Source organism: Amphiprion ocellaris, chromosome 7 (assembly GCF_022539595.1).
Source record: "Amphiprion ocellaris isolate individual 3 ecotype Okinawa chromosome 7, ASM2253959v1, whole genome shotgun sequence".
Classification (NCBI taxonomy): Eukaryota; Metazoa; Chordata; class Actinopteri; family Pomacentridae; genus Amphiprion; species Amphiprion ocellaris.
The window spans coordinates 38,375,421-38,397,967 of NC_072772.1; the positions used below are offsets into that span (position 1 = coordinate 38,375,421).

Below are 22,547 nucleotides of genomic sequence, written 5' to 3' on the forward strand. Positions count from 1 at the left end.
AGTTTTAAAACAACTGCCCCCTGTAGGACAATGCTGGGGCAACAACTTTCTCAAATAAAACCACAGAATGATTTGTCAAAATCATTGGCAATGTTTTAGAAATAAAAGCATATCCTGTTCTAATATGGCAGTGGAGGTTTGGTTACAATAGTTAAAAATACGATTGATTTAGTTTCACTTTACTAACTAAGGGTAGTTTATTGGAATGTCTGTTGTTCTCAGGCCTCTTTTGAAAAAGAGACTAGATTAAATAACGTTTAAGGAGGGCTTTTATTTCACAGTTAAGATAATAACCACTTTGTCAAACATGAGGAAATATCACAGTAAAAAACTAATTTCTTCCGTGTGGATGAGCATATGACGTTTCAAATAACTTGACTGCCTGAAAGATTTCCCACACTGGTTACAACAATGTGTTTGTAGACTGATCCAGCTCTCCTTTACTGAAACCACTCCCACCCTCATCAAGACATCTGTACAGATCCCAGCAGGTCTGGTCCTATGGAGCAAAAAACAAAGTGTCAGTCACAGCAGTGCAAGAGGACAATAAATGGCAAATGCTACTGAATTACACAGGAAGAGGTAAGGGTGTAGCAGTACACAAAAATCACTGTTGGGCACACACACACTCAGCTTTGAGATCATGGTTCATTATGTTCAGAGCGTAAAATGGGAACAAGAAATACAAAGCATTACAGTGCTTCTTTTATCCTTTATTCAAATTAAACACGGGTGTGATGAACAGACTATGACTGCATTTTCTCAAAAAAGCCTGTCAACACTGCTGTAAGTGGCAGCAACTTACTAACAACAAAGTAAAATTTACAAAAGTAAATTCAAATCTTTTTTTTTTTACGCTATTTTTTTGGCTTTTTATCGGCTTTATTTAGGCACAGTGAGATAGAGACAGGAAACAGGGGAGAAGAGTTGGGGGAAGACATGCAGCAAAGGGCCGCGAGCGGGAATCGAACCCGGGCCGCTGCGTCGGGGGGCCAGCTCTGTACATGCGTCACCCGCGTAACACGTTGAGCCATACGGGTGTTACAGCAAGGCCTTGAAGCATTTGGAAGATTATAGAAGTGCATATTGTGCTGACCTCAATATCATCCAAAATAACCAACACAAATGTGTGTAAAATGTTGATAGCTGTTTTATACAGCTAAAACAAAGGACACCGATGCGTATAATATGTGTACAGGACATTGAAAACATATCATCATGTTCATTTTATGTTTACCCAGTCGTCCTCATCAAATTAAGAAACGTCATTAAATATGAAGCAAAAAAAAAAAAAAACGTCAATCATTTATTTAGAGACTTTAAAGATTGAATGGAGTCAAACTGACCCCAAAAGTAATAGGAGGGCTAACTATATAGAGCAGTGATCATCAACTGGCGGCCCGCGGGCCGAATCCGGCCCGCCGAACCGTCCAATCCGGCCCCCGACTGGATTCCAAAATTGTGAGGATCAAAGAGAAAATATCATGCGGTCCACACTATTAAAGCAACTGAAAACAACAATAACTGAGACTCTTAACTATCAGTAATCCCCACCATTTATGACTCTATTTAGGCTACATTCCGAAATGAGGACAGACTCGCTGCACTGTTTAACATTTATTGTTTCACACAGTTCTTTTTTTTAACATAACTTTTCCTCATGCCCTTACTTAACATTTGGTTTTTATTTCAAAGTCTCAACAACAAGCTTCAAACTAGTAGACTTCTCAGGACAAAAAAAGGAGGAAAAACCAACTGGCATAACTTAAAATAGCATGGTAAATAAATACTAACCTGGTACCAGAACAAAACAGGTCACAAATAATGTTCGCACATCAAATAAAACGTTAAGTGGGCTATAGCGATTTCAGATCACAAGGCTGAAATGGGCTCCTCACACTGCTTAATGGCTGAAGTTACATTTCCCCTCTGACACCAACTTTTTCACATCAGGCTTGGCCGCTGTCAGACTTATGCGCAAACAGTCCTCCAAAGACTGGTTTGACAGTCGGTTCCTCTCGTGTGTTTTTATCGAGTTCATCTTGGAGAACGCAGCCTCGCAGGTGTAGGTTGAACCCAACATGGTGAGCACATACATAGCCAGCGTCTTCAATGTGCCATAGTCCTCGGGACAAGACATCCAGAATGCGCTCAGGCTTTCAGCACCATGGAGAGCAGCCTGGATTTCAGTCAGCTCGCTCTGAATGGACGCCTCGTCCAACGGCATCATTTTCACTACGTTTGTGGAGAATTGTGGTGTTGTCCTCCAGCGGAAGCAATGCCAGCAGCTCCTCTCGGAAATCTTTGCCATCAAAGTATCTGACAAAAACGCACAACTGTGAAATATCCGTGTTGTCAGTGGACTCATCAATAGCCAGTGAAATGTATTTGGCTTCCTTGATCCCGTCAATGACAGCTGGCTGGACATGCTCTGCCAAGACGTGGACACGACGTGCAGCAGTTGAAGCAGAGAGAGGCATTTGTTTGACAGATGCAATAACTCTGTCCATGGATTTGTCGGGGGCACCGTTCCTCCAGAACGGTGACCATGCTCTCCTTTAAAAGCTCACTTTCCGTGAAAGGCCGGTTATGTTTGCAAAGCACCCAGGCAGCCTGCAGAGATGCACACCTTACTCTCTCTTGATCAGTTAAAGTTCGAGTAATAATGCCATTTGCACGGGTGCAGGCAGATTTCAATGTGGCCATTTTTCTCTGACGGGCCTCTGACTGCTCAGGATATGAATCCTTGAAATTTGTATGTTTAGTGTTGTGGTGACGGCGCAGATTATATTCTTTTGCAACAGCAACAGTTTCGTTGCAAATGAGGCATACAGGTGACGCATTTCGGAAGGTTGGCATGATAAATGCCTACTTTTCAGTCCAGTCATTATTAAAGGATCTGTTTTCCACATCCCTAACCTAAACAGCTACCACAGCATTCTGCAGCACCATGCAGAACCCTCTGGTCAGGGGTTTATCCTACAGCAAGATAATGACCCAGAACATCAGTCCACGCTCTGCCAGAACTACTTTAGGAACAAAGAACCAGACGATGAGCTTGAAAACATGGAGTGTCAGCACAGTCTCCAGACTTCAACCCCATGGAGCTGGTTTGGGATGAATTGGACAGAAGAGTGAAAGTAAAACAACCTACAAGTGCCACACATTTATGGGAACTTCTGCAACAGGGTTGGGAAGAACTTTCTGAAGAATATTTGATTTCTATTGTGGAAAGAATGCCACGAGTGTGTTCAGCTGTTGTATCTGGCAAAGGCGGCTACTTTGATGAGTCAATAGTTTAGAATACATTTTGGTTTCTAAATAGGTTTTTTTGAACATCATTTGTTTATGTGTTCTATACTTTCATTTCAGAGTACAATGAGACATGAACATGCATACTTTCCAATACAGAACTGGAAACATTTAGGTGTTCTAAAACTTTTGACCGGTAGTGAGTGTGTGTGCGCACACACACACACACACACACTCATGAACGCACACAGGGAGAGAGAGCAATGTTTCATACCTTATAGGACATAAGATCAGCAAGAAGCATGACGTGACGCCGGTCGATGCTCATTCCGTGGTTGACCATGGTGTACTGAATCTCACTGATGATGGTGGATCTTGCAGCCTCAATACCCAAAGTCCTCTCAACCTGAACAAAGACACAGAGCAGCTTGTAAAGAAGAAAAAACATTCTGACATTAGTCCAGGATGTTGGGTAGAATATAAATATATAAATTGGATTAGTCAAGAGGTTTAAATTTCTTACTATAAAAATAAAGTGTCTTGAGACAATTTGACCTCTAATTGGTGTTATATTAATGAATTGAATTAAAACTGTATGTATCTTGTAATGTTGGAGTAATTCAGCCATATATGTTGGAAAACACATTTTCTTTGGCCATTAATCAGTTGATTGTTTTCTCCACTAATTCATTTCTTGTTATGGTTTATAAAATGTCAAACCCAAATATATTCAGTTTACTGTCATAAAAAACAAAAAGATTTACATTCATGATGCAGGAATCAGGCAGTTTTTCACTTTTTATCTTAGTTTAGTCAGAAACATAGTTGATAATGTGTGACTTGTTGCAGCTTGTGAGCCGTAAAAGGTTTTAATCTTTGGGGGCCGAGTGTCAGAAAACATTTAGAAACCAACATCAACAAAACACTCAACAAAGATTTGAACATCATTAAGGGGAAATCCAACTTTTGCATGACAATGTCTAATTAAAGGACATTAATTTCCAATGTAAATGTGTGATATTCATCCTCTGGAGCTTTCTCTTCACATCGTCTTCCACCTGGACTGGTTTGGTCGGGAGCATGTGTAACAAACATTTGAAAAACTGCACTTTAACATCAATGAATGCCACTGAAGTTTAATCTCTACATAAATGAGACTGAGTCTGGATGTGCTGCTCTGTCATTAACTCCTAAGTTCAGGGAAAGTTCAAACAAAAGAGGACAGTTCAGATAAGACTTGAGAATGAGCTTATTCTGAACAAACATCTCAGACTTTCTGAGCTTCAGCACCTCCAGCAAGATATTTTAACAACAAGCAACTCAAGAGATCCAAAAGTTGGAGAGAGTTAGCTTTAGCTGAGCCAAAGAACATGTGGGACGTTAATCTAGCAAACATTTCAGACTTTCTCTGTGAATTCTGAGAAATAACTTCCTATTTAATGACAGAGCTACACATCTTAACTCAGTCTCATTAAAACAGACTCTAATTCAGTGTCATCCATCCATATTAAAGTGCACTTACCCAAAATGTTTGTTCCATGAGCTCCAACAAAACCTGTCCAGGTAGAAGGCCACTTTGACAAACAGGAAGTGGACGATTCCAAGAAGATTTATATTATTATTATTCATTCACTCACACATTCTCACTCGGCGGTGGTAAACTACGTTTGTAGTCACAGCTGCCCTGGGGCAGACTGACGGAAGCGTGGCTGACAGTCTGCGCCTACGGCCCCTCCGACCACCACCAACATTCACACGCATTCATACTCCAGTGTGAGTAGCAGCACTGGAGGCCAGGTGGGTAAAGTGTCTTGCCCAAGGACACAACAGCACATGACTAGGACAGAGAGGGAATCGAAACGCCGACCTTTCGATCATTGGACGACCCGCTCTACCACCTGGGCCACAGCCGCCCCACGATAGGTATAATACATTAGCTCAAATACATCACTAAAAATTGAGCTGTTATACATTAGCTGTAGTACAATAGATGCAAACAAATGAACACTCGGGCTGGGGCTGGAACACACGGGCTGGGGCTGGAACTATTACAAATTCACAATCTGCTGTTAATGTCTTCTCTGGAACTTTTACACTGCATGCTGTGACCTCTGACCTCTTCATCATTCTACTAACAAGTCAGGACTCTGGGATTAAATCTGGGAAAAGTCATGTTGTTGATGGACCAATAGATGGCAGCAGAGACTCAGACACAAATCTCTGTCCCTGCAACCCATCAATAATCAATAATAACACTGATACATTATCAACCAATTGTATTTTGGTCATTTTGTACATATTTCTGGTAGTTTTAGCTCATATTTTGGTCATTTTGTTCATATTTATGGTAGTTTCATCTCATATTTTGGTCATTTTATTCATATTTCTGGTAGTTTTTTTTGTCATATGTTGGTCATATTATATATATATATATATATATATGTATTTCTGGTAGTTTTATCTGTGTGTGTGTGTGTGTGTTGATACATATATGAAGAAATGTGTAAATTGAATGGAAAGTCCAGTGGGAGTCTGAGTGTCACCAAGTCAGAGTTTATGTCTCAACTGCGGACGTTAGAGAAGACAGGCGGAGACAGTCTTAGTGGGCGGAGCTAAACTACCTGAAACCTGTGTTTCATTCGTTATAGATCTCATTCCGTCATTCTGAAATCAGTTTATTTCTCCCCCTCTTCTCTGTAACTATTTAGTTTAGAATTCTTTGCCTCTCCTGACAACTTTTGATAGAACAGCAGAAAAATACCTTCAATTATTACAATATCACTGTGATTCTCCACTGTGTATTATGCAGAATTGTAATATGATAGCAATTTATTTGTGTTGTGTTCATTATTGATGCCTTTAACCCTTCCATGCATAGAGGTCATGACAGTGTGCAGCTCTTCTAAAGCTGTTTTCTTGTATGTGCATAAGTTTTGATGGCACAGTTGGACATCAGCCACTACAGTGGATCCTATTGCATCATTTCTTCCACTGCCAGTGATTGGCTAGCCATTGCAAATTCTTTAAAAAAAAGAGTCAAACCAAGATGGCCGGCAGGCAGCCAGAAACACCAAGTAGCTCATTTTCTTTTGTTCAAGCCTTCTATAAAAAAAGAGACCTTTGCAGGAAAGAAAAATATGGTGACATCGAGGAACATCTAAGGAGTTATACAATTGCAAAATTTTCCAAGTATTGATGTTATATTGGGAGGCAATTATGATTAATCTCATGTCCACTAAAGTGCACATCATGCATCACCAGCTATATTTCAACTACAATTCATTGGCCACAATTAGGCTATTACTGCTGCTGTTCTTGAAAATATGTCATCTGAGAGACTTGGGAATCTATACAGGAGAGTGAATCCCTCAATGCTGTTTGAATTATTTATGAATCAATTATTTTATTTTATTTTATAGTTCACATCACATTTCACAGTTCAATACACTGTATATCATTTTATCCATTTGTTTGTTAAATCCATATTTCTAGAGCAAAATGCATGGTGGCCATCTCAGTGGACATGTAAATATATTTTTTAGAAAAATGGGTTGAAATAAAATAAAGTTCAAACCTTGTTTTTCATGCCTAAAGATGAATAAAAACAATTGGGGGAAAACAAAATCCTGACTGAGGTTATCATAATTCATGCATGAATGGGTTAAGGCGACATACCAAACAGTGACGTTTTAATTCCTTTTTGGACAATATACTAACATACATGAATTATTGACACACAAACTTACAAATTCTCAAAATACAAGCTCCTCAACTCTGTCCTTGGTTACAGTGATTCATTAGATGTACTTCTATTTTTCTTAAATTACCATGTTTTCATAGCATCATCAAAATTTAATTGAGTTTTTTTTTTCCACAATGTGATTTCAACATCATCAAAAAATAACCTGTGCTTATTCTAGTGATCTTTTTTGGTAATATGTTTCTTGATTACCACCCATTTGTGCTTCTATCTGCCTTCATCTTTGCAGACGGTGCCAACATGATTGACAACAGATGAGATTTTTCTTAATTATTCATTTGTAAGAACTTCAAATTTGTTATTTTTAACTGCTCTAAGCCTCAAGCAGAGAAAGCATAAACCTCCTCTTTGGTATTATCTGAACACGACATCATGACGATTTACTCTAATGAAGCTGGTCGAGTTTTGAGGAAAACACTTTAAATGAACAAGTCAATATACTCTAACCACCTGGAGCCTGATGTGCATCAAGAAACATGATGTTTCTTGATGCACATCGGGTGCTGCTGATCTGATCTGACCTGACGTTCAGCCACAACATCAATGTCTGATGAAGATAGGACAGCAGATCAGTCCTGTCTAACATCCTACTTCTGTTTCCTCTCACCTGAATCTTCCAACAAACTCCCCGACGTTCCTCCATCTGACGAGCAGAGTCCGTTCAAAAAGTTCACACTTAGTGCCAAAAATATTCATTCAAAGATGAAGAAACCATGAAAAGATCGATAAAACTACTTGAAGGTTAAATAAACTGCAGCGGTGGGGCTTGTGTGTTGGTGGTCTGACCCCGTCAGGTGTGTCTGAGTGGAACGTACCACCTGCTCAGGTCAGCGGGGGGAACACAGAGATACAAAAGTTAAAAATCCTGGCTCTAAGCCTTAATACAGTTTAGAGTGGACTTCACAGTTTATGTCACATGAGTGCATCTACATTAGCATAACATTTAATTTCATGTAGATGAGTTTTACTGCTCCAATCACAGACTGACCTGCTGCTGACATCACCTGTTCACCTGGAGCTCACCTGTTCACCGGACCGCAGCAACAAACTGGAGAAGAACTGAGTGCTCTCGATCATGGATCAAATAATAATTCAGTGGAATCTTTACTGCAGTAACACATTTTCTTCGCCATCATATTATCTGAAAACTAAAAGACTCTCCTCAGTGAAGCAGCTCGGTGAACTTTACCCACTGTGGGATCAATAAAGTTTATCCTTATCCTTATCAGAGCAGGGGGCGCTACTGCCCCTCTGGCGGACACAGGCGGTAACGACACTAATTATTATTTGAGGCAAAGCTGGCGACAGTACAGATGAGCAGCACTTCCTGTTTCAACGTAAAACTATCGTAATGCTCTTAGGCTAAAACGTGGTTTTGTGAGACTCAGAAGAATCTGCAGTATGAACCAAAATGTATTTAAGGACCACTAGCTTGTCGACTCCCTCAAATTGTGTTTGTTGTCACTATACGTTCAAAAATGAACACGTTATAGGTAATGTACAAATGCATTCGTGACCGGAAGTGTTAGCCGAGCTAGCGAAAGTGCTAACGAGGGTTTGTTATGACACGGACTAATACCTTAACACACGTAGCTCTAAAATCAATTCTCTCCAAGACACAGAGCTCTAGCTCCGTTTCCTGTCCCAGGTCTAATGTTTCAGCCTGATATCGTGATCAGCACCTTTTAAAGAGACGCTGCTGGTAGCGCTGGAGTTAGCTTGTCACTAGCTTCTGATTAGCTGCTAGCTCGCTAACGCTGCCATCACGGAGATGCAGCTATAGATTGTCATTAGCTACATTGTGGATTCATTTCCTGTTTGGACGTGACTCAGACTACAACAAAAGTAATCGGAGCAAGTGGAGAGGCTAGCTGTCGTCAAACACGACTTGGTTTACACCAGAGAGCCTTCTGAATCGACCTAAATCGCTTAATAATTCGTTTGACATAAAATGTACAATAAAGAAAGATGCTTTTACGTTGAAGATGAACAGGAAGTGCTGCTCGCCTGTAATGTCGCCAGCTATACAGTTAGTAATAATGTCGTGTCGTTACCGCCTGTGTCCACAAGAGGTCAGTAGCGGCCCCTCCTGTGACACGATCTTACATGAGAGCGATTAGATGACAGCAGAGACTCAGACACAAATCTCTGTCCCTGCAACCGATCAATAATCAATAACAACACTGATACATTATCAACCAATCATATTTTGGCCATTTTGTACATGTTTCTGGTAGTTTTATCTCATATTTTGGTCATATTCACAGGACTCACCTGTTTTGAGAAAATCTCCACAACTCCTTGCACGGCTGGCATTTTCTGCACTTTTACAATTACATGTATTCCACAAGCCACTTTATGCTGATGTCACTTATAGTGTAGTAATACTGTATTTATTCATTTTTCATTCTTGTATATATTATTGTTATTATAATTATTATCTTTACTGTAGCAAACTGTAGTTAGTGCTGCTCTGAAAGATTTTTGCTGCTCTAACACTGGAAATTTCCCCTAACCTGGGGAGTAATAAAGGACTGTTGTATATCTATGTGCAAGAACTGATACCTCATCTTCCTGTATATAGTCTTCTACATGGTATTTTAAAAAATCTGCGCATATATCCCTCTGGGCTGGAAACTGATTATAGTTTACTGCTACGGTGTATGGCTCTGGCATTAAATATACTACATATATAGCTGGTGGTAAATTCAAAAATATGTAGACGAGCAAATCAAGTATAGTGAGGGTGATGCAGAGTAGATTGATGGAAATGGGCAGCTGGAAGCAGTGGGCTGGAGGAAGGTCAGCAGCAGCAGCATCCCACAGATGGAGATTAGGCCAGTTGGTGGGAGAACCACCACAGATCTGAAGCATCCAGCTCTGGGATCAGGGACACTCGGAGAAAGGACACAGGGAGAAACAGAGTGAGTGTAATGCAATAATGGTATATATACTGTATATTAAATATAATGGTAGATAGAGAAGGGCTCAGTGCATCCAGAGAGGTCCTCCAGCAGCCTAGGCCTGTAGCAGCAGAACTAGGGGCAGAACTAAGGGACGTCCAAGAGGGGAAGTCAGTTGTGCAAATGAAGACACCAGCTCACCCCGTCAGGGTCCCCCAGTCGTCCCCCATCGTCACCTTCATCAGTAACACCTGACAGGAAAACCTTCATCGTCATCAGTTACACCTGACAGGAAAACCTTCATCTTCATCAATTATACCTGACAGGAAAACCTTCATCATCATCAGTTACACCTGACAGGAAAACCTTCTTCTTTATCTTCATCAGTTACAGAGTTAGGGTTCTTCAACAGGTCCTCCATCAGCAGGTCAGTTCTGTTTCAGGTCATCAGATGAAGCTCTGGGAAACGTTGCATCAATGTAGAAAAGTTTCCTGGATGTTTTTTTTATTTCACCACTGAACATGAATCACAGAACAGAAACAGATTATTTATTAATTTCATTTTTAAACTTCTGAGAGAGAAGGTCCAACAGGAGTAATTCACACACGTGTTCCAAAGCTTCTGTTCACAAAAACCCTCCAGGAGCTCAAGGATAGGTCACCTGTTGATGCTCAGCTCAAACCTGTCTGCTCCACTGAGTATTTCTGTAGTGTCTGATCAGTGCAACTCATTCAAAGATCTATTTATTTTCATACTAAAACTAAAATGTCAAACAGCATACCCTGACTAGGGTGCTTTTCTAGACTAAAACATTGAAAACATCTGTATGATGTGAAGTAAATACCTGTGTGAACCTGTTGCAGTAGAAATAAGAACGGCCGATCTGCTTTGAAAACTGGATCTCGGGATCTTTTGAGGAGGACCATCCCTGCAGGGATAGAAAATCATGTTTTAGAAACTTTAGACAGTTGGTTTGTTCTGTTCTATTAACCCTCGTGTTGTCCTGCGGCTCAAAATTGACCTGTTTTAAATTTTGAAAATGTGGGAAAAAAATATTTTCACAGTGAAACTTCTGATGTCCACATTTTCAACATTTTGGGGAAATTGTTGAACATTTTTTTGGTGGAAAAAAAAAATGTTAAAATGTTTCTCAACAACATTCATAAAAAAATCAACCAAAATCCAGCGAATTTCACTGGATTTTGGTTGATTTTTTTTGTGAATGTACTTAAAGACAATAGTAGAAGTTTTACTGATATATATATAATCACTTTAGATAGATTTTTTTGGAATATTTTTACTCATTTCTTGAAAATATCTACAAGAATTTTCTTGCCAAATCTGAGGGATTATTTTAAAATAAAACTTTTAAGGGAAACTTCTAAGGAATTATTGGAGTTTTCTTCTGAAGCTTTTGCAAATTTTCAGAAATTTGGGGAATTTTTTTGCTGAATTTTTGGATCTTTTTTCAGACAAGGAAACAATATTTTTTGGTGCCCGTAAATGAGGACAACAGTCGGATTAATATCCATCCATCCATTATCTATACACCGCTTAATCCTCACTAGGGTCATGGGGGGGCTGGAGTCTATCCCAGCTGACTCAGGTGAAGGCAGGGGACACCCTAGACAGGTCACCAGTCTGTCACAGGGCTACATACAGAGACAAACAAGCACTCTCACATTCACACCTACGGGCAATTTAGAATGATCAATTAACCTCAGCATATTTTTGGACTGTGGGAGGAAGCCGGAGTACCCGGAGAAAACCCACGCATGCACAGGGAGAACATGCAAACTCCATGCAGAAAGATCCTGGGAAAGATGGGACACGAACCAGGGACCTTCTTGCTGCAAGGCGAAAGTGCTAACCACTACACCACTGTGCAGCCCCTCGGATTAATATCTATTTGTTATATTAATATCTATCATATTATCATCAGTAGCAGCAGCTGCTTTGGTCCCGTCCTCCGTGACTTCTATCCTGACTTCATGGAAGGCATCAGACACATAGAGACCCTCCTCCACTTCAGAAGGAACAAACTGTCAGATACCTGAAGAACCTGGGATTAAACCTGAAGGACATCCTGGATGTTTATGAACTGATGGACTGACCTGAGATCCCGGTGAAGTCGGCTGCTGTGGGGTTGAAGGCGTCGCTGATGCCCATAGCGGGGAGCACCGACCTCAGGTTGAACTTGTTCTGCATTCTGAATCTGGAAACACCAGAAGAAGATCCATGTTTATGAACCAAGCCTCATGAAGAGTCTGCAAGTCCTGAACCAGTCTCTAATCCTGAAGCATTGTTCTCTACCTTGGGAGGAAGATGTCCATCCTGGTTCTGCGCAGGCCGGTGTCCCAGGACGCTAGGTGGCGCTGTGTGAGCTGAGCCTCCAGGGAGGACAGTAGCGTCTTCCTCTCGCTGGGTAGAACCACCTGCAGGCTCAGGGAGCGGCCCAGGAACGGCAGCTCCAGAACCGTGTAGCGCTGATCCGATCCCGTCCTGAGCTGACCTGAGGGGAGATCAATGAGGTCAGGACTTCTTCTGATTCAGTCATCAGTAGAGTTTAGCTCAGGTCTATTTCCACCTGATTTCACTTTAAACGTCACAGAACCATGTCCAACAGATTAAAAGAAAGACAACACCAGAGTAGAAACAGAAACGACTCACATCATTTGTAAATGCGAAACATATTTAACTAAACATTTTATTAAATATCGAGAAAGTGAAACATTTTCTCTTGTCACTGTGATAATAAACAATTATTGGATGGTGAAAGAAAATGTATTTAAATGTTCTGAATGGAACAAGGTTGTAATTAAATACAGGCAGGACTGGAAAATAAAGAGATTACAGAGATAACAGTGAGTTTCTAATAAATGTGGAGCTGCATGTCTGATAGAGGAACTGGTTGATGAGAAACAGATGGTAGAAGCTTCCACTGGGATCAGCTGCAGAGAGGGATTAATGTCATTTAGTTCAGAAAATGACAAAGAAACAGTCAAACATCACCTTGATGATGATCAGAACTGTCACTGACAAATGTTATTGAACAACCATCTAAGAAGTTTAAATAACTGAAGTTCCAAATGTTCATAGAAATACTGCTCTTCTAAATTCTGATATATATATATATATATATACATATATATATATATTATAGTATATATATATATATATATATATATATATATATATATATATATATATATATATATATATATATATATATATATATATGTGTGTGTGTGTGTGTGTGTGTGTATATATGCAAAAATATTGGCTCATCCATCCAAATAATCAGAATCAGGTGTTCCAATCACTTCCATGTCCACAGGTGTATAAAATCCAGCACCTAGGCTGCAGACTGCTTTTACAAACATTTGTGAAAGAATGACTCGCTCTCAGGAGCTCAGTGAATTCCAGCGTGGAACTGTGATAGGATGCCACCTGTGCAACAAATCCAGTCGTGACATTTCCTGGCTCCTAAATATTCCACAGTCAACTGTCAGCTGTATTATAAGAAAGTGGAAGTGTGTAGGAACGACAGCAACTCTGCCACCAAGTGGTAGGACACGTAAACTGACGGAGCGGGGTCAGTGGATGCTGAGGAGCATAGTGCCAAGAGGTGGCCAACTTTCTGCAGAGTCAATCGCTACAGACCTTCAAACTTCATGTGGCCTTCAGATTAGCTCCAGAACAGTGCTTCAGCAGAGAGCTTCATGGAATGGGTTTCCATGGCTGAGCAGCTGCATCCAAGCCATACATCACCAAGTGCAATGCAAAGCGTGGGATGCAGTGGTGTAAAGCAGCCACCACTGGACTCTAGAGCAGTGGAGACACCTTCTCTGGAGTGACCAATCACGCTTCTCCATCTGGCAATCTGATGGACCAGTCTGGGTTTGGTGGTTGTCAGGAGAACCATACTTGTGGGACTGCATTGTGCCAAGTGTAAAGTTTGGTGGAGGGGGGATTATGGTGTGGGCTTGTTTTTCAGGAGCTGGGCTTGGACCCTTAGTTCCAGTGAAAGGAACTCTGAATGCTTCAGCACACCAAGACATTTTGGACAATTCCATGCTCCCAACTTTGTGGGAACAGTTTGGAGCTGGTCCTTCCTCTTCCAACATGACTGTGCACCAGTGCACAAAGCAAGGTCCATAAAGACATGGATGACAGAGTCTGGTGTGGATGAACTTGACTGGCCTGCACTGAGTCCTGACCTCAACCCCATAGAACACCTTTAGGATGAATTAGAGTGGAGACTGAGAGCCAGACCTTCTGGTCCAACATCAGTGTGTGACCTCACAAATGTGCTTCTGGAAGAATGGTCAAAAATTCCCATAAACACACTCCTAAACCTTGTGGACAGCCTTCCCAGAAGAGTTGAAGCTGTTCTAGCTGCAAAGGGTGGACCCACGTCATATTGAACCCTATGGATTAGGAACGGGATGTCACTTATGTTCATATGCGAGTCAAGGCAGGTGAGCGAATACTTTTGGCAATATAGTGTGTGTGTTGTGTGTATATATATATATATATATATATATATATATATATATATATATATATATATATATATATATATATATATATATATATATATATATATATATATATATATATATATATAAGAGCAACCACAGGGAGAGCAGAAGGGGAGGATGCTGCGTGAAACGTGCAGCAGAAGCGACTTCAGATGAGTGAAACTAATCACAGAATTACACCCAGTCATATAATACACTGTATATACACTCTATAAATAAACTGAACAGTTCCTTCTAACTACATCCTAGAAGCTCATCCAGTGGATGATTCTGGTCTCTTACCAAAGCTGACCTCTGCAGCCTGGTACTTCATGGGCACCTTGATGGGAGTCCCATCAGACAGGATGAAGGGCAGGTTCTGGGAGTTGGTGAACAGAAACTGCTTCTGCCAGATGCCCCTGAAGGCCACCGTGTTGACCAGCGCCACCTGCAGGTGGTGTCCCCCACCACAGGGCCTCGGCCTGGGCCTCTCCTGATCCAGAGAGCTCTCCGCTGCTGGCTTCCTGACTGGAGGGGCCACGACTCATCTGGAGGGAACCAGGGAACGGCAGGGGTTAATGGAGAGGCCACGAGGCTGTTATCGACTCATGTGGTCTGATGCCATGAATAAATGAATGAACTGGACGACTCACAAGAACACAAAAAGAAAAAGCCGAACAAGAAAACAAAAAATCAGCCATCAGGGATCGCTGCAAAAGAAATAATCTTATCATGGACTGGGACAGGGGCGAGGATTTTAACATCAGAGACCAACAAACATAAACGATGGATCAAGGAGGCCATCGAGATCAGGAAGCAGGCGAGCTGCTCCATGAACCGGGACGAGGGGGACTACACCCTCTAATACCTGGGACTCCATCCTCCAGAGACCACCGGACGGCGGGGGGCGTGGCCTATCTGAGAGATTCTGACAGATCTGTCAGACTGGTCACATGATAAAAAGGGACACGTCAGCACACGCCAGATGACGCTCTGAAGAAGACTGCAGTTGCAGTTGAAACATGTCAGCTAAGGTGAAACCATCTTATTTTTGATTTGTCGGTGTAAAAGAAATAACGTTATCCTATGATAGTCAACAACAAAATGAACATCATCCAAATAATAAAAGTTTCTGTCTATCTATCTATCAAAACATGATTACAGTGAAACAGCTTTGAAAGAAGTCAAAAGTCACACTGTTTTCCTGTTCAGTCCCTTCAAATTTATTCATTTTTCTGTTTTATTTTTGGTTATGTGATCATTTTGCATTTCTTTATGGTCATTTTGTGTCTCTTTGCGGTCATTTTTGTGTGTTTTTGTTCAAATTTTTTGTTTCTGTGATTATTTTGTGTCTTTTTGTGGTCATTTGGTCAACACTCAGGCTTCATTAGCTGTAGCACATTAGATCTAACAGTACAATTGATGATAAGCATTAGCTCTAATACGTTACTGTAAAAAATTAGCTGTCATACATTAGTTGTAGTATAATATATGCAATACATTAGTTGCAGTACAATAGATGCAAACAATGAGCTCTTATACATTTAAACTATTGCAGTAAAAGATGAATATTAGAGCTAAAATGCTGCAGTAAAAGAAGAATATTAGAGGAAAAATACTGCAGTAAAAGATAAATAATATGTGTGTGTGTGAGAGACACTAAACCACAGAAACATAACCTGTCGTTACTGTGCGTAGAACACAGCTGTGTTTACTCGCACTAAGCTCCACTCTCCTTACTGAGCATTTAAAGGTTTGGAAGATCCTCCATGATGGCGGAGGGGACTGATTTCCAGGTCACAGTAGCAAAGAGCACTCAAGGAGTAAGTATAAGTTGGATGCTTAGAAGCGCTATTGTTAAATATAGCAACTTTTATTATTTTCGAGCAGCTGTTTGCCACATGCAGCCCTAAACTGTAACAGCTCTCCAATAGAAACACTTCTTGGTGAACAGTTTTATGACCAGGAAAACAATTTGGACTACAATGTACTCTTCATATATGTTTATATTCATGGAAACAAAACCATTGCTCACTTGTTGAACATTGAATGCAGTGGACACACACCATCAGAGTCAAATGGTTTGGACAAAAAGGGAAGTCTCTTACTACTAAATCAAGACATCAAACTTGCGGAAGATCACGGTGGAGACCTCAAAGTTTCGCTCCAGCCATCCATTTGTAGCCTGAAGTCCTGCGAGAGGTTGGACATGTCGGCCCACTTCCTCATCTTAGAGAAGAACTGGATCAGACTGAGACAAGGACATGTTAGGATTTATTTTTTTAAGGCACTGCTAGCTGAACACTGAACTTGATGTCACATATGAGTAATACAATATTGATATTTGTAATGTATAAAACAGTGTTATGGTCACTTTAAGAAGTACCTGCGCAAGGTATTATGGGATGCCTGTTACCCCATGTTTGGCAGTCTGGTCTGGCAGTTCAGAAGTAAACACATTGAAAGACACCACTCTCGTTTCGCCTCATTATATTTTATGTCTATATAAGATATACAGACATTACAATATTAATAACCATTTGTTGTGTAATTAATGTATGAGTTGTGTTGACCTGAATAGAGAGAGAGAATTAACCCCAGGCTCTGAAGGGTTAAATACATGATGGATACACACAGGTCAGGCTGGAAAGCTACAGCTGCGCACACACACACACACACACACACACACACACACACACACACACACACACACACACACACACACACACACACACACACACACACACACACACACACACACACACACGTACAAAGAGTGTTTTCACACACACAGCACATTCCTATGTCCTTATAATAAAACAACTAATTTTACTGAAACCGCTAAACTCAAGGTTGTTTAAGAGTGGAAACCATAATAATCCTCCCTATGAGACACCACCAGCAGCTGCATCACATCTCAGTTAACAGAGGAATAAGACTGACAGGTAGAGAGAGGGAAGAGGGTTCTAGGAGGTTCTTTTACAGGATGGTTCCTGGAGATTGGATGAATCGTGTGCCAGAGATATGGACGTATCTGTGCACCAACCAATGGGAGAGCTAAGTCTACACCACGGTTATCCCCACCTTTAGCCAATCACTGTTCAATATTTGAATGATATGTTTGTGTTCAATAACCAATCACATTTCACAATACGGTATAAAATGTTCTGTTCATATCAGACTTTGTCATTTTCTGGGAGGCTGTTCCAGACAGAAAAGGTCCTTGATCAAGATTCTTTTGAGACACTGATGGCAGAAAATAAACAGCTTAATTGGAAAGTAGTAGTTTGTTTTCTATCTCAAAAAACGAACCTGCTCAACAGACACAAGTGTCAAAAAGCATTCACACAAAGCAACTAACTTTCCACTGTAAAATAATAAAAACAAGGGTTTTCTTGCAGTGAGAATTGTTTTACACCATCCAGAGGTTTGAGCAGGCACCAAAGGAAAATAATAACAGAACTTAGTATGAAATCCGTTTTCACATTTTGGGTTCCAAGTACTCAAGCATTATTGATGTGTCTGTTACTGAATAGTGAGAAAAAAACAGAAAAATATTCAGATTTTTGTCAGATAAATTCACTCTACAGCATTTTATCAGTCATGCTCACTGCTGTGTGTGGTCAAACATCCATTTTAAGATAAGAAAAACTCAGCAGTAGGTTTAAGAATGAAACTAGCCCAGATGTTAAAGAACGACAAGTCTAAAAAAGAACAGGAAAACATTTTCAGTTCAGTGGCTGAACTAAATAGTCTGATACCAAGTCGAAGAAGTCATCTTGATGGTGTGGTTGCATTTTTGTTAAAATCGAGGATAAACTTTGCAAAAAACTTTTTAATATCACAACTCAACAACCACCTTGGCAGAGCATCTAAAGACAGCAGGTTAAACGCATTCGTTTTCTAATCCTGGATCATTCTTGTGTTGGAATCACCAGTTCACATATTTCTGTCTTCAGAAATCATAGGAATAAGGGGCTGCTCTGTTGTTATCATCATATCACAATATCTCATTCAGAGTGCAGTTATTTCTTCTGTTACTGATCTACATCACCATGTAACACAAAACGCCTGCCTGGTGGCTAGTTTGGCCTCAAACAAAGAATGAGCAGCTTCTTCTGATGCTGCTACATCCCAATACTCATGTTAAAATAATGTGTTTTTTGAAAATGAATACTTGTCAACATTCTACTCGACCCACAAAATCAATTCGGAACCTCTAAATGTGTACACTATGGGCTCTCTGAGAAATGTTTATAACCTGAGGTAGCTCTGTGACACAGACAAAGAGGAGATATAAAAACAGGTCTACTGTGCTTGTTCACTGGCTCCTGTTTAAAATAACTCACTGAACAACTGCTGACATTTTTCAACTCACTTTGGCAAAGCCTGAGTTTGCAAACACATAGTTCATGATCCAGTAGTTTGAAGGATTACACAGCTTTAAAAGAATAAAAGACATTTAACCAGAATCCATTAGTTTTTTAAAATAGTTGAGTGTTTTTATGCATTGGGCCGTATTCAGAGGCAGGTTTTACTGGATTATTGTCCTGCAGAGGCGCCAGCGTCTGACCTGAGTTTGGACGAGTGAAGGATCCTCCCTCCATCAGTCCTTTACCCACTGTGGGAGTGGAGCCCTTCCTGCAGGCTGCATCCAGCCAACAGGCCAGCCAGTGCACCACCTCCCCCTGCAGAGACACACAAAGTGAACCATGTTAGCAAACAGCGGCGGCACCATCGTTCTGCTGATACAGAAAGCTTGATGACCGCTGGTCCGCTTCAAGCAATTTAAACAGAAGCATGAAAGGTTATGCACCACAATTACACATGTACACACACTTAGCTAAAACCTCTGCAAAACTTTAACAGTAGAAATCACAAGTGGTTGTTTTGACAGTGAGTCTGTTGAATGCCCCAGTGAGACATAATTGCACAGCATTTTAGCTGAGGTACTGAGAATTACATTTTTAGAAATAAAAGTCAATTAAAAAAAAGCACAAAAGACAACTGCACTTGGTCTTCTAACTCATTTTCAAACATAATACCTACACAAAACAGCTGACAGCAACAGCAAATTGGGTTTGAATTATTCTGACAATTATTTCATCTAATGCATCACTTTTTAAGAAAAAAGTCAAATGTGTGTATTTTCAGTTTTTTTATGTCACTGTAAGAAAGCATTTATGTCCACTTTATGATTTTAGATCCTGCATTTAGGTTTTCAATCTCATTTTCTCCTTCCTCTGTACGTTTTTGACATCATAGTAATTCTAATTATTATTATTTCCCACCTAACACATTTTGTAACGCACAGAAATGTGACACAACCAGGTTGTTGTTGTTGCTATTACAAATTCAATATATTCAGGTGTGTGGCCTGTTCAATCTGGCATCCCATATTTTTTTTTTTTTTTTAAACCAATTTTCTGACAAGCGATTAACAGAATGATCAACTACTCATCTGGACAATAATCTGAATATTAGACGATAAAAAAAATAATAGTAGCAGCAGGCTGCACAGTAGCTTGGTGGTTAGCTCCGTCGCCTCACAGCTAGAAGATCCTCGGTTTGTGTCCCAGCCTTCCTGGGATCTTCCTGCATGGAGTCTCCATGTTCTCCTGTACATGCGTGGGTTTCCTCCAGGTTCTCCCACAGTCCAGAAACATGCTGAGGTCAATTGGTGATTCTAAACTGTCCATAGGTGTGAATGTTTGTCTCTCTGTGTAGCCCTGTGATACAGTTACCTGTCCAGGTGAACCTGTGATAGACTGTTACCTGTCCAGGTGTCCCCTGCCTTCACCCGCAGTCAGCTGGGATAGACTCCAGCCCCCCATGACCCTGATGAGGATCAAGAGGATCCGACGACTCGACGGACAGACGCTTTATTAATCCCGAGGGAAATTCAAAATATTCAGCAGCTTACATACAAAAACAAAAATAACAAAAAGGCAAAACAGACAGGTTAGTAACATGAACGTTAACGGTTAGTATATACTCTAAAAAACTTGCTGTATAATACTATAAACATTTCTAATTTTAAAATCTATAGAAATACTAATTGTATTAAAAGTCAATAAAACAGTGTTTACACCTTTCAAGACAACGTGGTTTAAAGTGATTTAAAATTATTTAAATGGTTTAAAGTGATTTTGACAGGTAGCACGAAAACACTTGTAAACTACATAAAATGCAGACATTCTACAATCACATTGGATCAGTCCTGATGTGCTCATGACTGCGTGAGTATCAGGTAAACAACACTTAAAACAGGATGATGAAATTTAAGAAAAACAATGCAATATATTATTAATGGTAATAACTTGATTTACACTGACCTTTCTCTCTGGCTGTGGTGGGCACTGGACACTTTACCACCAACAGCTGCTGGAAACTGATTTTTGTTTCACACCTTTGCTTTTTCCTTTTGAAAAACAATCACAGTCCATAACATCTATTTTTTCAGGACAACTCAGATCATATGTCACATAAGGATGCAGGAGTGTGACCTGAGTCATGCACTTCATTTCAGTGTGAAAGAAACTTGAAAATGATCAGGTTGAAATGCGAACATTTTTCGACGGTGAATCCCTCATCCCTGGAACACACAGGAGAGAGAGAGAGAGACACCTGTCCTGGGGGACAGGAAGAGAGAGAGACACCTGTCATGGGGACAGGAAGAGAGAGAGACAACTGTCATGGGGACAGGAAGAGAGAGAGACACCTGTCATGGGGGACAGGAAGAGAGAGAGACACCTGTCATGGGGACAGGAAGAGAGAGAGACAACTGTCATGGGGACAGGAAGAGAGAGAGACACCTGTCATGGGGACAGGAAGAGAGAGAGACAACTGTCATGGGGACAGGAAGAGAGAGAGACAACTGTCATGGGGACAGGAAGAGAGAGAGACAACTGTCATGGGGACAGGAAGAGAGAGAGACAACTGTCATGGGGACAGGAAGAGAGAGAGAAAAACACCTGTTATGGGGGACATGAGAGAGACAAACAGGAAAACCTTCATCTTCATCAGTTACACCTGAAAGGAAAACCTTCATCTTCATCTTCATCAGTAACACCTGACAGGAAAACGACGCCTGGGCAGAGAACCTGGCAGAGAACAACAGGAGGAGCAACCCGGGCACAGAACGTGGAGGAGAACGACAGGAGGAGCGACCTGAGCGGAGAACCTGGCGGAGACCGATAGGAGGGGCCACCTGGGCGGAGAACTCGGAGAACCTGGAGGAGAACGACTGGAGCAGCAACCTGGGCACAGAACGTGGAGGAGAACCTGGAGGAGAACGAAAGGAGGGGCCACTTGGGCGGAGAACTTGGAGAACCTGGAGGAGAACGACTGGAGGGGCCACCTGGGCACAGAACTTGGAGGAGAACCTGGAGGAGAACGACAGGAGGAGCAACCTGGGCACAGAATGTGGAGGAGAACCTGGAGGAGAACGACAGGAGGAGCGACCTGGGCACAGAATGTGGAGGAGAACCTGGAGAAGAACGACAGGAGGAGCGACCTGGTCATAGAACGTGGAGGAGAACCTGGAGAAGAACGACAGGAGGAGCAACCTGGGCACAGAATGTGGAGGAGAACCTGGAGGAGAACGACAGGAGGAGCGACCTGGGCACAGAATGTGGAGGAGAACCTGGAAAAGAACGACAGGAGGAGCGACCTGGGCACAGAATGTGGAGGAGAACCTGGAGAAGAACGACAGGAGGAGCGACCTGGTCACAGAACGTGGAGGAGAACCTGGAGGAGAACGACAGGAGGAGCCACCTGGGGGCAGAACTTGGAGGAGAACCTGGAGGAGAACGACAGGAGGAGCGACCTGGTCACAGAAGGTGGAGGAGAACCTGGAGGAGAACGACAGGAGGGGCCACCTGGGCACAGAACGTGGAGGAGATCCTGGAGGAGAACGACAGGAGGGGCCACCTGGGCGGAGAACTTGGAGAACCTGGAGGAGAACGACAGGAGGAGCGACCTGGGCGGAGAACGTGGAGGAGAACGACAGGAGGGGCGACCTGGGCGGAGAACTTCGAGAACCTGGAGGAGAACGACTGGAGCAGCAACCTGGGCACAGAACGTGGAGGAGAACCAGGAAGAGAACG

General features: G+C 41.5%; 1 protein-coding gene, 1 long non-coding RNA gene and 1 pseudogene across 5 annotated transcripts; all 3 read right to left on the bottom strand.

Moving 5' to 3' along the window:
• Nucleotides 1–251: 251 nt before the first annotated feature.
• On the bottom strand, nucleotides 252–10,937 carry LOC129349260 (DNA-directed RNA polymerase III subunit RPC1-like). Of its 4 annotated transcripts, none has more exons than XR_008602193.1 (4): nucleotides 10,761–10,937; nucleotides 8,036–10,431; nucleotides 3,527–3,658; nucleotides 252–499 (listed from the first exon to the last, which is right to left on the bottom strand). XR_008602193.1 is itself a non-coding variant. In XM_055011936.1 (3 exons), exons 1-3 carry the CDS (start codon nucleotides 8,087–8,089, stop codon nucleotides 404–406), a joined length of 282 nt encoding a protein of 93 aa, XP_054867911.1. In that variant the 5' UTR covers nucleotides 8,090–8,903; the 3' UTR covers nucleotides 252–403. The 4 variants fall into 4 exon arrangements, 2 of the variants coding, with proteins under 2 accessions (XP_054867911.1, XP_054867912.1); XR_008602192.1 differs by having other exon boundaries at nucleotides 8,036–10,166; nucleotides 10,235–10,933; XM_055011936.1 differs by lacking the exon at nucleotides 10,761–10,937 and having other exon boundaries at nucleotides 8,036–8,903.
• An 877-nt stretch (nucleotides 10,938–11,814) lies between these two features.
• Nucleotides 11,815–14,957, bottom strand: LOC129349232 (probable serpin E3; annotated as a pseudogene).
• Nucleotide 14,958: 1 nt separating this feature from the next.
• LOC129349262 (uncharacterized) lies at nucleotides 14,959–21,118 on the bottom strand. The gene is made up of 4 exons (XR_008602197.1): nucleotides 20,215–21,118; nucleotides 19,013–19,127; nucleotides 16,548–16,940; nucleotides 14,959–14,987 (listed from the first exon to the last, which is right to left on the bottom strand). It is a non-coding gene; the product is annotated as an uncharacterized LOC129349262 (long non-coding RNA).
• Between the last annotated feature and the right edge of the window lie 1,429 nt (nucleotides 21,119–22,547).